This window comes from Notamacropus eugenii, chromosome 3, assembly GCF_028372415.1.
Source record: "Notamacropus eugenii isolate mMacEug1 chromosome 3, mMacEug1.pri_v2, whole genome shotgun sequence".
In the NCBI taxonomy this organism is placed as follows: Eukaryota; Metazoa; Chordata; class Mammalia; order Diprotodontia; family Macropodidae; genus Notamacropus; species Notamacropus eugenii.
In genome coordinates, this window is record NC_092874.1 from 11,519,896 (window position 1) to 11,536,019 (window position 16,124).

Consider the following 16,124-nt stretch of genomic DNA (forward strand, 5'->3'; position numbering starts at 1 on the left):
TTCAGGACTTAAACCAAATGCTGTCCCAGTCCATTTCACTGCCATGTTTTGACTTGGGCTGAAAATGAGAAGTACATGTGGAGATCAAATGAAGGCAGGGTAACTGTCCTTTTCATTCTTTTGGCTCCACAGATGAGGAATAAGTCTCCTGGGCTGACTACCCAAAGTCACAACAGTCACCCCTATTTGGAAGTCTCAAAGACCTTATTGTCCAAGTCACTCTTGAGGAATTTGTTTTTAGTATAATTTGGAGAAAGGAGGTAGCCTGCCTCTTCTTTCTTGCTTCAGGTTGTATAAGACAAAGGTCTACTCTTTAAGGGAATTTAAGGGTGTGAATCTGAGAGAGTTTATGAGCTCCCAAAGAGTTGGAGCTGAGGAAGAGAAAAAGGTAAGGCTATAGCACAGAACCTCTCCACAGCTTTCTCTTGGGAACAGAAAGTTAGAACCAGAAGGACTCGGAGCATTATCCAACCCAATGCTGCCATTTTTATAGATGAGGAAGCTGAGAAGAGCCATGACTTACCCTTGATTATTAAGCTAGGAAGCACCAGAGTTAAAGCTCAAAAGCAAGTCCCCTGCCTCTAGATGTCATTTTCATCCATAGGCTTGGAGAGACTGCGAATGTTAGTGGACACAGGGCTTAGCAAGACCAAGGCAAGGTTGAGCCAGTTCTTTGGGCACCTTTCTAGGAAGAGTCACCAAGGGAAAAGGGGGGACTTTTGGGGGAAAGCAAAAACCCAGATCCATTGGGAAGCTGAAAAGGCATAATGTGTTTTACCACAGTAGCCATGGGATAATAGGCTGACCACAATGATATTAAAAAGATATTGAAATTTCTGAGAACACAGGGAATTATTGAAATATGACAGCATTGTTTATCTACTTTCTTAAGTTATCAGGAACTGTTGTGGGTGGGGGCAGGGAAGTGGAATAAGCATTTGTATAGCATCTACTATGTGCCAAGTACTGCACTAAGTCCATTTTACAAATAGTATCTCTTTTGATCCTCTCAAAAAATCTGTAACATTTATTGGTAATACTGGAATGGCTTGCCATTTTCTTCTCCAGTTCACTTTACAGATGAGGAACTAAGGGGTTAGGTAAGTTATCTATGGCCACACAGCTAGCAAGTATCCGGAGCTGGTTTTGAACTCATGAAAATGAGCCTTCCTGATTTCAAGCCCAGTGCCCACTGCAGGATCTAGTTGCCCATTGATTAGAGAAATGCAAACTAAAACAATTCTGAGGTTCCACCTCATACCTATCATATTGGCTGATATGACAGAAAAGGAAAATCATAAATGTTGCAGAGAATCTTACTATCAACTTGAACTTTAAAAAAAGGAAATGGAGAGAGTTAAATTAAGAAATAGTGGAAGACTGAAGATCTGTCTATACAGCATGCTGCTTTTAAAATCCAAAACCGAGGAAGAATCTTGGAAAGACTGATTCAAGTTCTGTCATTGACTGACTCTTATTGGTTATATGACAGTTAACAAGTCATTCAACCTCCCATTTAACCTGCTAACCTCTCAGTAGCTCAAGAAACTCTATGAGAGGTTAAATCACAGAAAAATTGTCAGTCTGCATTGGTGGAGGGAGTTTCCATATTGGGAATTCTCCCACATTGATGCAATCATAGGTTCAGAAAACCTTCCTCCTTCTAGGTGGCACAATGGATAGAGTACCAAGTTTAGATGTGAGTTAAATCTGGTCTTAGAGACTTCCTAGCTATGTGACCATAGACAAGTCTTTCAATCTCTAGTTGCCTCAGTTCCCCCAACTGTAAAATGGAGATAATAATAGCACCTATCTTACAGATTTGTTGAGAGGATCAAAAGAGATACTACTTGTAAAATAGACTTAGTGCAAGAAAATTCCTAAGTGAAGTCATACAGAATCAGAAATGACTGAACAGCCACAACAAATCACAAGTGATACAGAAACTTTTATCACATGACCATAGAGAGCTTTCATTTCTTCTTCTGAAAACTGTTCACTTCCTTTGTCCATTTATCAGTTGGGGAATGACTGGTACACAAGAACTTTTTTTTCAACTGTATACTTTTGTTCAAGAGCTTTTCTCATTTTTTCTGCCTTCTTTAGCAGGGGAAGCTAGTTATAATTTAATCTTGTCTTGAATATTAAATTTGTTTCTTAATGGTCCTTAAATATAGAACTGGAAGGTGACCCCAGGCCAGTCTGTGCAACTCTTCTCCCCCTGCATTTTAATATGGAGAACACTGAGACCCAAAGAGTTTATGTGACTTTTTCCTAATTCCCCAAGTAATAAACACCTGATGCAGATATCCTGACTGGAGTCAGTGTTCTTTTTCCTATACCACACTTCCTCCTAGCTCAATTAATGTGTTTGGTGGTCTATAATGGCTTCAGGTGATATTAAAGGACATGAGGCTATTGGATAGTAACATGAATGATCCCAGAATTCAATACGAGGCTCTGGTTTTATAGGGATTTCTTTTTATTATGGACTGTCAGTGTCCTACTGTCACTTGTCTTCTTATTCTGTTTGCCTTACCCCCTAAGATGAGAAGCTGTTCACTGCAATCTTCTGTATGATGGGAAATGAAATTATCAAACTTATTAGAAATGTAAGTAAATGAAGAGTTTTGAGAAGTTTTGGGCTAAGTCTTAAATGACCTCTTTTTAGAAAATCCATGAGTTGGTGATAGGTAACATGGACTCCAAAGAGAGTCAAGGACTGGAATATGGATCTGAGAGTCATTTGCATAGAGATGCTAATTAAGTGGAGGGGAAATGATTTAGTTGCCAAGTATGAGAATGAAGAGAGGAGAGAGAAAAGGTGCTTGGACAAGAAGAGTCATGAGATATACACAGAGTTGGAAAAGCACATCAGCCGAATAACTTTGCTTTGGCTGCTCAAGGACCATCTTTGTGAGGAAGTGTAGCATAGGGCATGGAATGCAAGTTCAATCCCTACCTTAGACACTTCCCAGCTATGTGATCATTACTTAAATACTCTCATCTTCTGTTTCCTTATTTGTAAAATGGGAAAAATGATAACACCTACTTCACAAAGTAGTTAGTTATAAAGATCAAGTTGTGGAGAGAAAATGCTTTGTAAACCTGAAAATGTTATATTAACAACAATGACATAACACCTCCTTCTCCTCATTATTATTGCTTACTTTTTGCTGTTCTATGTGGTTAAGTTTTCTGAATAAGTCAGCTCTGCGTGGCTAATTGAAAGTATTGCATTCAGATTTTGATGTAAGCTTAGCATACTAAAGTTTTCTTTTAATTGAAACAACCTAAAAAGTACTAGACCTGCCGATGATGACTCCAGTAGCATCACCTTTATTAACAAAAAGAAGTCCATAATAAAGTGGAAAAATTATTCTGGAGTCAGATGACCTGAGTTCAAATGCTGCTTCTGGCATTTCCTGTCTGTGTAACCTTAGGCAAATTAATTAATCTCCAGGGGCGTCAGTTTCTTCATCTATTAAATGAAGGGTATAAGGCCACTGAGGTCTCTTCTAGCTCTAAATATCTGATTTGAATATCTAAGCAATAATGGTGATGATTACAATGATGGTGATGATGGTGGTTGGTGGTGATGGTAATGGTGGTGGTTAGAAAAGGAGATGGGCCAGAAATACAGAGATAGGGAAACACAGGAGGTAGATGGTTCAAGGGCTGGACTGGTTCCATAGAATGCTGAAGAACCTATAAGAAAAAGGCCACCAATGCTGTGGGGGTCTTCTCTATGGAAGACCAATGAAAGACATACACAAAATTTGTACATAATAGTCATGGATAAGGTGTGATCAGGTCTTGAAGAAGGATTTCCCACAAGAAAGGAAGTTATAAATCCATCTGGAACTCACAGTTAATAGAAACAGCATCTATGTAGTTTATAGAGTAACTACAGAAATACTGAGTAACTTGAAAGTATTATGAATGAAATCATTCTACTATAAAACTCATAGATATAGAGTTGGACCTTAGAAGGTCTTAGAAGACCATCCATTTTACAGAGGGAGAAACTAACGTAGTGATTGGTCAAATGATTTATTCAACCTCACACAGTTAATAAGTGTCCAAGGCAGGATTTGATCCAAGGTGTTCTGGGTTCTAAGTCCAATACCCTATCCACTAGTCTATGTTTTTCTACCATGAAACCATGAGCTTGATGCCTACTGATTTACAGGATAAACAAACAGATATCATGACTTCTCCATGACTTTATATCAATTAATCAACAAACATTTACTAAGTTCCTCCTGTGTGCCAAATCCTAAGCATTGGGGATATGAAGAAAAAAAGGAAAATGCCTGCTCTCAAGATGAGAGGAGGAGGATACCTGTCTTGAATTACTCTAGTCTCGACAAGTCATCACTTGATTCCCATCCTTCTGGCCCTGAACCCCTCCAACTTTAGCCTGCTTCTCAAATGACAGAGATATGATGCATCCCCAGGCCCTCTAGAACACTTTGTACTTTGAAAGGCCCTAGCCTGTACTTTCCTGGAATAGCATTCAAGAACTCAGGGTCCCTCTCACACAGATATGAAATGTCAGAACATCAGGCCTGGGGAGGGGCAACAGGGAAGTTACAGATTTCCTCTGCATAAGGAAGCTCTTTCCACCAAAGAAAACCTGCAACCATTCAGTAATCTGGCAATGAGAGTCTTAAGAAGGTACCCAGGCTAAATTGTGACATTTTTCTAACTATCAAGGAAAAATGGAGGATGTCCAATAATATTTGTCCTTTCCTTTTTCTTTTCTTTTAATTTTTTCCCGTACATTTGCATTTCAGATTATGCTTCATCATGTGGTAAAAGTCTATTCTTACAAAATACCTTTTTAGATGAAGATTCAGAATGACTTTCTGCCTCAACAGGGCAGAAAACAATTCTGCTCTTACCTTTCTTTTGATTCAAAGAAATTCTGGGGAAAAGTTTCCCCAAAGTTTTGGCTGTGATATGTGAGTCAAAAAGAGAGGAGAGAGAGAGGTGAGAAGGGAGAGGAGAGAGAGAGAATATGAGAGAGAAAGATTAACAGTTCTTCATTTTCTTTTGTTAAGCAGGGTAAGATATTTGGGCTGTTTTGTGTTGTTAATCCTTTAGTTTTTAAAAAGATTATCAAATTTTGGCTCTGGAATGCAGGTTACCCAAGATTGTTCCCTGCCCTGTATACTCTCAGAACTGCAAGAGCCAATTTTTGGCCATAAACCCTACAATCAAATGGTACCATCTATTGGGAACTTTCTATGAACTCAAAGGAATGTTGCTAAGCATCAGATGGGAATAGGCAATGGAAATACTAAATGTAAGGGACTTGTTAGGATTTCTTCGACAAGCTGCTGAACCTTCCATCCCTTTTCCCTATACAAGACCTAACAAATTCTGAATAAACAGAATGTCGCCTTTGTGTGAGTTGTGGAAGGGTCATGAGGGAGCTGAGTGTATGTTGTGCCAAGGTCTGAGTGGAAAAAGCGTTGTTTTGTGCTCTTTGTAGATGTTTCAAAATTTTGCTTTCCCTGGTTTTAGGGAGTGATTTTATCCAGCCTGGTGTTCAACTGAACACCTTCCAGAGCTGAGTTCCATGAACAGCTATGGAGGTGCTCATGGAATCTAATGAGAATTAGGGGAAATATCTCACGAACTTTACTTTTATGACAGATAGTAGCTGGTACAATATATATGGATGGCAAGGAATACAGCCTCTGAAAACACAATCCAGTTTCAGGTGTGTCCCAGATAATTAAATCACATTTCCTTCTATATATTCAATTTATAACTTCAGCAAGCCTTAGGATGACCTCATTCCTAGTTTTTTCTAATACTTATATCCTCAGCTTCTTTCACTCTTTCACCTTTCTCCTCTACCCTCAAAGCATGGGTGTCCTCTAAGGCTCCACCCTCATCCTTTCTTTCTTCTCTCTGTAGCCTCACCCTTGCATCCCTCTTTCTCTGTGATCCCCTTCTTCCGATGATAATTTCTTCCTGGAGCCTCATTTTGAGGAAGGGCCCAGGACCAGGTCAGACATTCTTCATTCATTTCCTAGATGACAATTAAAAAAACTTTTAAATCTTCATCTTCAAGGAGCTTCTAATATAATGGAGGAGCCTACAATTATACAGATACATACTTATTCTATACAGAGTGAGTGAAAGGGAAAGAAGAGAGCATTCCAGGCCTAGGGCCATCCAATGCAAAGTCATAGAGATGGCAGATGGAATGTCAGTCCTTGGAAAAGGGAGGAAAATAGGACAAGACTGGAAAGATAGAGAGGTTGGCTTGTGAAGAATTTTCAAGACCAATAAAAGAATTAAATTTTTATCCTATAGTTACTAGGAAACTCATGGATTTTATTGACTGGAGATGGGATGAGGGTGACATGGTCAACCCTGCACTTGAATCTAAACATGATGTTAGCTGCCATAGAGGATTTATGGAGTGGGGAGAGACCTGAGGCAAAGAAAACAGAATGCATATGCATAGCTAGATAAACGACACAGTTAAGCTTTCTCCAAAAAGGTAAAGGAAACTGTTGTTAACTTCCTTCAACCTACATTTCTACCAAACACATATACTTACTGAGTGTTATAAGAGACCTTCAGTGCTCTCACAATTTGGTTTTTTCTACAAAATCTCTGCCAATCAATGTTGTCTTCAAATACTGATAGTTGGTTTTAAATAACAAAGACTAGCAAGGAAGTTCTAGCATTTTGTAGGGTCCTCAAATCCATTTTTGGCCATTGAAATAACTCATTTGTTTTGGAGATTCTTCTGCAGAAGAGATGACATAGAGGTGACAGTCAAAGCTGTTCTTGGTATTTGAAGAACTGCCCTGTAGAAGGGAGATTTGACTTATCCCCCTCCTCCCAATCCCAGAAGGAATATCCAGGAATATTCCAGGTGGAAGTGACAAGACAGCTTTTGATTTGGTAGGAGGGAAATTTTCCTACCTGAGAAGTTCCAAAAGGGAAAGGTCAACCTCAGGAGAGAATGTGTGAATGCCAACCCCCCCCTCCCCACCTCAGCTCTTCCAGTGAAGGTTAGGGAACTCATTTATTGATAATATTGACTTTCTGTTCAAACTTCCTACCTTTAAGAATCCAATTTCCTTCAAGACCCAGTTGAATTTCTACTACGTATAGGATGGTCTTTCCCGTACTCTGTTACTAGTGCCTCCACCTAAAATATCTTGTAGCAATAATGTATATAATTACATATGTATATCTGTTTTGGCCAGAAGGTAGGCTTCTTGAAGATAGAGGCTGCTTAAATTTTGTATTTGTATCTCTGGTGCCTATCATAAGACTTGACATATAATAAATCCTTAATAATGCTTCTAATTGATTATTGATTAATTTCTGCTTCCGAAATTCTATGACTTGGCAAATTTTAAGTACCTTAAATAAATCTTTTTAAAAATCCATATCAACAAAGTGTTGAAATGATACTCCTGTCCTTTTGGAAGTTTTAGACTCAAGGACCAAAGAGTTGGGAAAAGAATATATGACATTGTGGTTCCTTAGAAAGAACTTTAAAACTTTAAAAGTCTGAGGTCCTGGGTTTGAATCTCAGCTTCACCATGTGCTTTCCTTTCCTTTCCTAGGCATCAGTTTCCTTATCTTTCAAATGAGTGGATTAGACTAAAATTATTGCTGAAGTCCCTTCTAGTTCCAAGTTCATGAACTTAGAAATTTAAAACCAACTGGTGGTATCCCATTAAATGGAAAATTCCTATGCCAAAAAGAGACTTTGAGAGATCGTGAGGTTACAAGGCACTTTATAACCCTCCATCCATGGATGCTATTTCATCATGTCAACAATCTTTCTGAGTATTTTATAATCTTTTTGCAGGGTTGACACATTCATATGTCCTTATGTAGCTGTCAGAAAATTCATTTCAAAGTGAGAATTGTGAGTGCTCTGTTGAGATCTAATCTGTGCAGTCCCAGAACATGCCAAGAAGTATGTAAAGTGGGGGTGCTGCTGATGGGCTTGGTGCTGTGCCTGTCAGGTGTCGAGTGATTTCTCTCTGCACTGCGGGATTTGGGGCCAGATCCTCTCCTGGGACACTCCTTGGTTTTGAAGCCAATGTCCAAAGGCATGAGTCAGCCAATAGAAATGAGCTTTTCTGGCAAAAGAGTGCCTGATTCCAAGGAAGCCCCCCAAAACATGGCTTCAATAAGCCAATGGACTTGTGATTTTTACAGTGTTTTTATAACAATATTGCTCATAAGCTACGTAGAGTGTACTATGATTTTGTCAAGACTTTATTGGTGGATAATTACATCTGCTTGACTCTTGTGAAAGATAGGCAAAAGGAGCTTCACTGATGATGAGTCAGGAAATTTGCTGGAAGTCATTGTCGGGAATGGACTTTAGAAATAGTACAAACTGGCCATGAGCATCAGGCTAAGAAAGGATATGTAAAAATTATCTTGTAACTCTCAGGGAATTATTAGCAAAGTCAGATTGGTGGGAAGTTTATATTTCCTACATCTCCTATGTCTGACTGTAGCATTATTATCATTATTATTAATGTTTTTAATGAAAAAGTCCTCCAGTTTGTTGAAAGTGCTCTAATTTATGACTTAATGACTCCAGCCAAGTCCGATTACCCACAAGAGCCAGTCTCTACAGCATCCAAACAGCTGAAAGGCATTGATATTGCACCTTTATGGAATTTCCTTTTTTTTTCTTATTCACTGGTTTATCAGAAATGACTTTTAGTTTCAGATTTCATTGTTAGTTGGTTATTAAACCATAAATGGTGACCAATGCTCATGAATCGTTGTAATAAAAATTTTTCTTGGAAGCATTTTTAGTTTCATGACTATCAGGTATGGAATGGGCTTCTTGGGAGAGACTTTCTCCTTTCCATTGGAGATCTTAAAGTCAAATCTCAATGATGATTTGTTGAGACAGCTCTAATGGGTTGTCTCTTCAGGTACAGAATGGTTAAATAAAATGGCCTTTGACCCCTTCCAGCTGAAATTCTATTAACTCAATCCACTATTCAGAATGTAATTCAGTTCAACTAGGTGGGTCAAGTCCTGCTGTAGGGTTGGCCATGGGAACACGACTAAAAATACCTACCCTCAAGGAACTGACTGCAGGGAAATAACAATAAATAAATAAAAGATGAATAAATGCAAAAGCAATCCAAAGAAATTAGGGGAAAAGCATTAAAATGATTGAATTGAATTAAATTGAATGGCAGCATGAGGTGGAGAGTGAGAAGATCTGGGTTCACATTCTTGCTCCAATATTTGCAAGTTGTATAAGCAGGGAAACATCCTTCATCACTCTGAGCCACAGTTTCCTCATCTGTAGAATGGTGGTAATAATATTTGAAATGCTAAGAACTTCACAAAGCTCTTGTGAATAAAACATTTGGAGAACCTTAAAACCACAAATATATAAATATCCCAAGGATCTTGGATTTCTTTACTAGGAAACTCTATCTACAAATGCAGATCTCTACTCCTCCCTAACAGAATAAAGAAGAAGAATACATCTAGAGCTTGAAGGGGCCTTTAAGGTCATCTAGTTAAATATCTTCATTTTACAAGTTAGGAAACAGATGCAGAGAGGTAGCAACTTGGCCAAGGTCACATGGATAGCAAGTAGAAGAGCAACCTTCAAATATAGGTTCTCATATCATTCTTAGAAAGTTGCCTGACACTCAGAGAATTTAAGCATCTTGCCCATATTCACACACTCCAGTGTCAGAGGAGAGGCAGGATTTGAACTCAATGTTCTTCACTCTAAGAATGCTCTACCTCTTCACCACTGCTGTCTCTCTTGTATAGTACAGGAATTACTCAAAGCTCTATGCACACACACAGGCGCGCACACACACACCCCAAAATCAGAGAAAATAAACATAGGACACTATATATACCAGATAATACAGAGTAAAGGAGCCCTTTCATTTGGGACTGAGGTAACTCGAGTCATCAAAGAAAGTCCTAGATCTCACTAAAAGGGAAATTTCCCAAATTTTCTCCTGTAGCAAACTGAAGATAGGAGCATAATCAAAGTTCTTCATGTCACCTTGTTCCCAGAGTCTTTCTCCCTTCAGAACCCTGAAGATAGGTTGCACTCATGGTTTTCTTTTTTACTGCTTGAGGCTAGAAGAGCCCAAGATCTCACGTTTCTCTTGATTTCACTGATTCTGGTCTGCCCTCATGAAGGCTTGAGGCATTGATCTCTTCCAATGAGGAAGGAATCTCGTGCAATTAATTGGCACTTTGAGCCAAGACATTCCTCCCCAGGACAAAAGTCTTTTCAGTCCCCTTACAAAAATCAGCTGGGCCAGGTTAAAGACTAGTAACTATACAGTATAAATTATTATTATTGGTGAGTTATAATAATTAAACTATAGAAGGAGACAAATACAATTCTCATACATTTACTCTGGTTTTCCCCTACTGCTTTCTGTACATTTGCATTTGGTATTAATGAATAAATGAATGAATGAGAGGTACTTATTAAGTACTGACTATGCGCTGAAATGGGATATAAATACAAAAAAGCAAGACCACACCTGCATACAAAGATCTGATTTTCCAATAAGGAAAAACAACATATAAGGAGAAGCATTACACAGGGAAGAGCTTTTTGAAATAGAGAAATAAAAGAGATAGTGATTGGAGCCCTAGTGAAATTATGATACCTTTATCAGGAATGGTGGTGTTGGTTTGCATACTGTTTTTAGAGTCAGAGTTGGGAATGAGATTGGAGATAAAGGCATAGAAGACTATGGAGAGGGCTTGAGAGTAGCATAATGGGTCTGGGTCCAGATTCTGTGTGCCAAATGTGCAGCACAAGCAGCCATGTTTTACAGCTTTCCACTATAAAGTGTCTGCATATCTAAGCAAGATGTTTAGATCCTTGGAAAGTAAAGGTAACAGAACACACTCCCCAGTTCAACCAGAATGTCATCGAAGGTTTGTGTTTTGAGTGCCCAGCTGTGTATACAGATGCAATAAAATTCTGTCTGTGAGGAGCCTACAGAAATGACACGAATAACTAACATTTTAAAAAATGAAAAATACACAGACATGCACCTGCTCCCGAGACTACATAGATTAGCCCTGCAGCCAATATATAAGCCCCTTGGAATTCAATTACATGGCTACAAATGGAGAGATGAAACAGGGACTTCATTTTTAGAACCCATACTAGTAAAACACAAACTTGTTCCCAGTGGAGTTTTTTCTGAGGATTCTCCTGCTTCCCCTGGCTCTGTCTCCGTGAGGTTTGTGGTACATTACTAATATTGTGCTGCTCATATATTTTTCCTTTCTCTTCTTGCAGCTGGATCCTGTCCCAGAAGATATTCTGCACCAAACTCCGAATAGAAATGCCATTGCTTCTCTACAAAAGACCACGGAAATTCAAAGTATGTCTTCAGAGTTCATTGGTGGTTTTAAATCCCTCCCTCTCCCCCCAATAATACCAGGTACAGATATTCAAACTCACCCAGAGAACTGGAGCCTAGAGATTAGGGTGGCCTGCCATTGTGATTTTTGCAAGCTGTTTTATATTTATAGCTAAAATGATTCCCGGGTTCTTTGCTTGGCAATCTCTTGTCTGATGCCATTGCCAGCCACATCCCTCAAATATTACATTTAGGATCTTCTTTGCTTGACGTTCCAAATCCTTCCATTTTCCACTCTTACCACTGAAGCATTTTGTTACATAGAAGAATGAGGGGGAAATAGAAATGCTCTGTCTTTTAAGTGGCCTGACCATTATGAAGAGTAAATCATTTACCTTCTCACATTACTGAATACCAGCCACCATTTATCATGCATTCATAACTTAGAGACTCCAATGGAGCTCTGATCTCATCAATGTGGGCATCGCCTCCATTAATTCAGACCATGACCTATCGTTGCATGCCTTTCCTGGGTGACTATTGGCTCTGTCTTCCCACAAGGTTCAAAGAGGTAACCTATGTGAGCAGTTTCAAACCTTAAGGCACTAGATGAATGCGGCTGTTGTTCATAATAATTGATAGTTGTTATAACCACTATTGAGGATAAATATTTTAAATGATTAGCACTGAAAAAGGATTTATGTATAAAGCAATTTGCATACCTTAAGGCATTATATCTGTATGTACATACACATACTGTGTATATCTGTGTGCTAGGCACTGTTAAAAATCATTGGCAATTATCATTAGTTATTATTTTAATTAATTTAATTAATTCTAATTATATTTATATAATTACTAATAAAACCAATATTTTAGTTAATATTAATATTATATATAATTGTATGATAATTAATAATTCAAATGATTAATTCTTTTTTAAAGGATGAACATGTTGCAAACCTTGGATTAGTTTATAAATTCTAGCTATTACCTTCATAATCCTGGAAGATAGATGCCATTATTATCCACATTTTCTAAATGAGTAGAAAAACTGAGGCAGAAGTAAGTTGATCAAGATCTTACAGTTAGAAAGTATTTGAGAATAGATTTGAACTCAGGTCTTCTGGACTCCAAAAATAGCATTTTATTAAATCCACCACTTAGTTATGTTTTTGTGAATAATTGATTGTTTTATTCATAATTTTCTCATTATTTGTTAATATTTGCTGATTCAATATTGTTAAGCTTACCATAAAAGTCCACTAAATGAATCGCGCAGGAGCAAAAACGTTCACCAAGTTGTTATCATTAGTTAATCCAACATATCAGAGATCGGAATTTTCGGGTCCCCTTTTCTTTCCAATACAGATCTCTTTTACATTGCTGTTGGCCTGTCTCCAAAAATAATGCAACTTGGATTTTGAAGAAGCTGTAAAGTTGAAGTTCTAAATCTTAAGCTGCACGAAGAAGTGAGTGGATTCTTGCTGTCACATGGGAAGTCTCAGGAAGGCAGGCACTGTGGCTTATTGAAATTGTGTACCTCCTCAAAAGCCATCCCAGTACTCTGCATACAGTACAATTTTAATGAATTACATTTAATTAGTGACCAAGTGGTGCTGAGAATCTGGCCTCCCACCTCCCACACTAGTCTGATGACCTTTTTATCTCTTTGCAAACTCAGATCTCCTAGGAGTCTCTGCCATGTTATCATTGTGGACACATTCTCAGGGAATAGTAACTTGGCTGGGATAATGAGGAAACAAATCTCCCCACCACCCAACCAAGTGTTCTGGATCTGGGAGTCACTCCTGTCTTGAAGTTTTGTTTCATATCCTATAGTCCCTGCATGAGTCTCCTTCTCCCATCCCATCTCTAACCTAACCTAAAGCAAGTAGATAGGTCAGTGGGTAGAGTGCTGGACCTAGAGTCAGGAAGACGTGAGTTCAAATCCAGCCTCAGACATTTACCAGATGTGGGATCTTGTGCAAGTCAATTAACTTCTGCCTCAGTTTCCTCAACTGTAAAATGGGGATAGAAGCAATACTTCTCAGATTTGTTCTGAGCATCAAGTGAGGTAATAATTATCAATGGTTTAGCACAGTACCTGGCACATAATAAGAGCTCTATAAATGTTAGGTATTATTATTATTCATTCTTGTTTCTATTTATCACTCACTATGCCTGACTTCTAAAGTATGCTCTTATGATCAGAGACTTGGGGTGGAAGCGAGCTTCAGAAGCATTTCACTCAACATCATTATTTTCAAGATGAGAAAACAGAAGCAGTGACCTGAGCAGATGCCATGAGGAACAAGCTAAAATGAGACCAGAACCCAGGATTTCAGTCCAGAACTCCTCACTGTGCCATCATGCTCTCTTTTTATTTCTTTGTATCTCAAACCAAGGTGGATCAAATCAATCAGAAAGCATTCACTGAGTACCAACTGTATGCCAAGCGCTGGCCTAGGTGCTGGCAATGCAAGGACAAAAGTCAAATACTACCTGTCTTCAAGGAACTGACATTCTTTTAGGGGGGTAGAGACAATATATATGTCTATAACCAAATACCAAATATATTTAAAGAAATATTTTGGTGGCAGGGAGGGTACCAGCAATTGAGGGAATGAGGAAAAGTCTTCTGTATGTTGTTTCAAAGTGGAAGAAAGTGATCTGACCTTCAGAATGAATTCATAGTATCATCAATCTAGAATTGGAAAGAACCTTAGACACCAAACAGTGTAAAAGCCCCATTTTATAGATGAGGAAATGAAGACCCAGGGACTTTCCCAAGAGCACACGCATAACAGAGGTGGGAAAGTGCTTAAAATCAAGTCCTCTGATTCCAAAATCAGGGTTCTTTCCACGGACCTACATGATCTTCCAGTTAAGGTGTGTAGGATTTATGATTTGTTATTAATTCTTTAAGATCTTAGACCAGCTCTCAATGCCTTTGCTCTGGCTACCAAAGTTATACTTTGTTTACCCGCAGAGATTTCCTTTCACTATGAGTCCACCCTCACACAAATATCCCCCCCATGCCTCCTTTAAGTCTGGGGTGTTGTTCCGGTTTCCGTTGCTCTCCACCCCATCTCCAGCTGGGTTCTGAAGGGTTCTTTTGTGCTATCTGAAAACTATGAGAATGTGCTGAGGCAGGCCCCAAAGCATGTGGGAACCATTCAGTGGGGTTCCCAGAGAGCTGAGTCTCTAGGCATACAGTGAGGTGCTGACAGGCTGTATGTGAATTTTGGTTGGAAGGGGAGCCCCCAGCTGAGGGTGTGCAGGTGCCTGAGTCCCTCATTAGCATTGGCCCCTTGCCTGGCAACTGCCTGTGCTCATGGGCCCTATGGCAGCATCATCCTTTTCCTTTTGACCCTTTGTATTTCTGAGCTTAGCCATGGTAAGGAGAGCATACAAGGAAATGAAGAGTAATCCAAGTCATTGTATGGTTATCAACTTAGCCTGATTTTTAGGTGCCTGCAGGTTGAAATTTTCAGGACATCTTAAAGGACAAGAAGAAGTAAAGAGGGCCCATGGAACTGTTTCCTGTATTTGTTACTTCCTTAGTGGATTCTTAGATTGACTACAATGACCATATTTCTGGTTAGTCAAGTATCTGACCAGGGTCAAGCCAGCCAGTTGGGAAAAATGGGAAAATTCAGGTTCAAGTTTCTTCCCAAAATTCATTTGGTGTATAATTTCCAAATTAATAACAGGAATTACTTTAGGGAACATATTTTTTTTTCTACTAAACTGAGAGATAGTAATTTATAAAACATGTAATAGCTATTTATATTTTTTCTATAGTCATATACAGGAAGCTATGCACCTGGGAGCTTCACCAGGGTGGGACACCTGATTTTTTTAAGGTTTAAGTTTATTTATTTTTAATTTTCAACATTCATTTCCACAAGATTTTGAGTTCCAATTTTTTCCCCTATCTTTCCTCTCTCCCACCCTGAGATGGCATGCTTTCTGACTACCCCTTTCCCCAGTCTGCCCTCCCTTTTAACATCCCTTTCTTATCCCCTTCCCCTTTACTTTCTTGAAAGGCAAGATATATTTCTATACCCATTGCCTGTATATCTTATTTCCCTGTTGCATGGGAAAATATTTTTTTAACATTTGTTTTTAAAACTTTGAGTTCCAAATTCACTCCCTTCTTCCTTCCCCACCTACCCCCATTGAGAGGCCAAGCAATTCAATATAGGTTATGCATGTGTAGTTATGCAAAACACCTCCATAATAGTCATGTTGTGAAAGACTAACTATATTTCCTTCCATTCTATCCCAACCCCCAATGATTCTACTTTCCCTTTTGAAATGTTCCTTTTCTAAAGTGTTTGTTTCTGATTACCTCTTCCTCCAATCTGCCCTCCCTTCTGTCATCCCCTCATCCCCTTCCTCTCTACTTTCCTGTAGGGTAAGATACTCAATTGAGTGTGTATATTATTACCTCCTTAAGCCAAATCTGATGAGAGTAAGGTTTACTCATTCCTTCTCACCTCCACCCTCTTCCCCTCCATTGTAAAACCTTTTTCTTGCCTCTTTTATGTGAGATAATTTACCATATTTTATCTCTCCCTTTCTTCTTCTCCCAATATATATTCTTTCTCACTATTTAATTTTATTTTTTAGATATCATCCCTTCCTAATCAACACAACCTGTGCTATCTGTCTACTTACCTACCTACCTATGCATCCATCAGCAGCAGCAGCAGTGCTCTCTCTCTCTCT

At 38.8% G+C, this 16,124-nt stretch overlaps 1 protein-coding gene across 16 annotated transcripts in view; it reads left to right on the forward strand.

Annotated features, from left to right (window-relative positions):
* The window catches only part of HDAC9 (histone deacetylase 9), an 885,788-nt gene that overhangs the window by 827,856 nt on the left and 41,808 nt on the right, over nt 1-16,124 (forward strand). For all 16 annotated transcript variants that reach the window (XM_072650844.1, XM_072650846.1, XM_072650845.1 and 13 more), the window contains one exon: nt 11,324-11,408. In XM_072650844.1, coding sequence (XP_072506945.1) covers nt 11,324-11,408 — 85 coding nt within the window. The remainder of the gene's footprint in view (nt 1-11,323; nt 11,409-16,124) is intronic.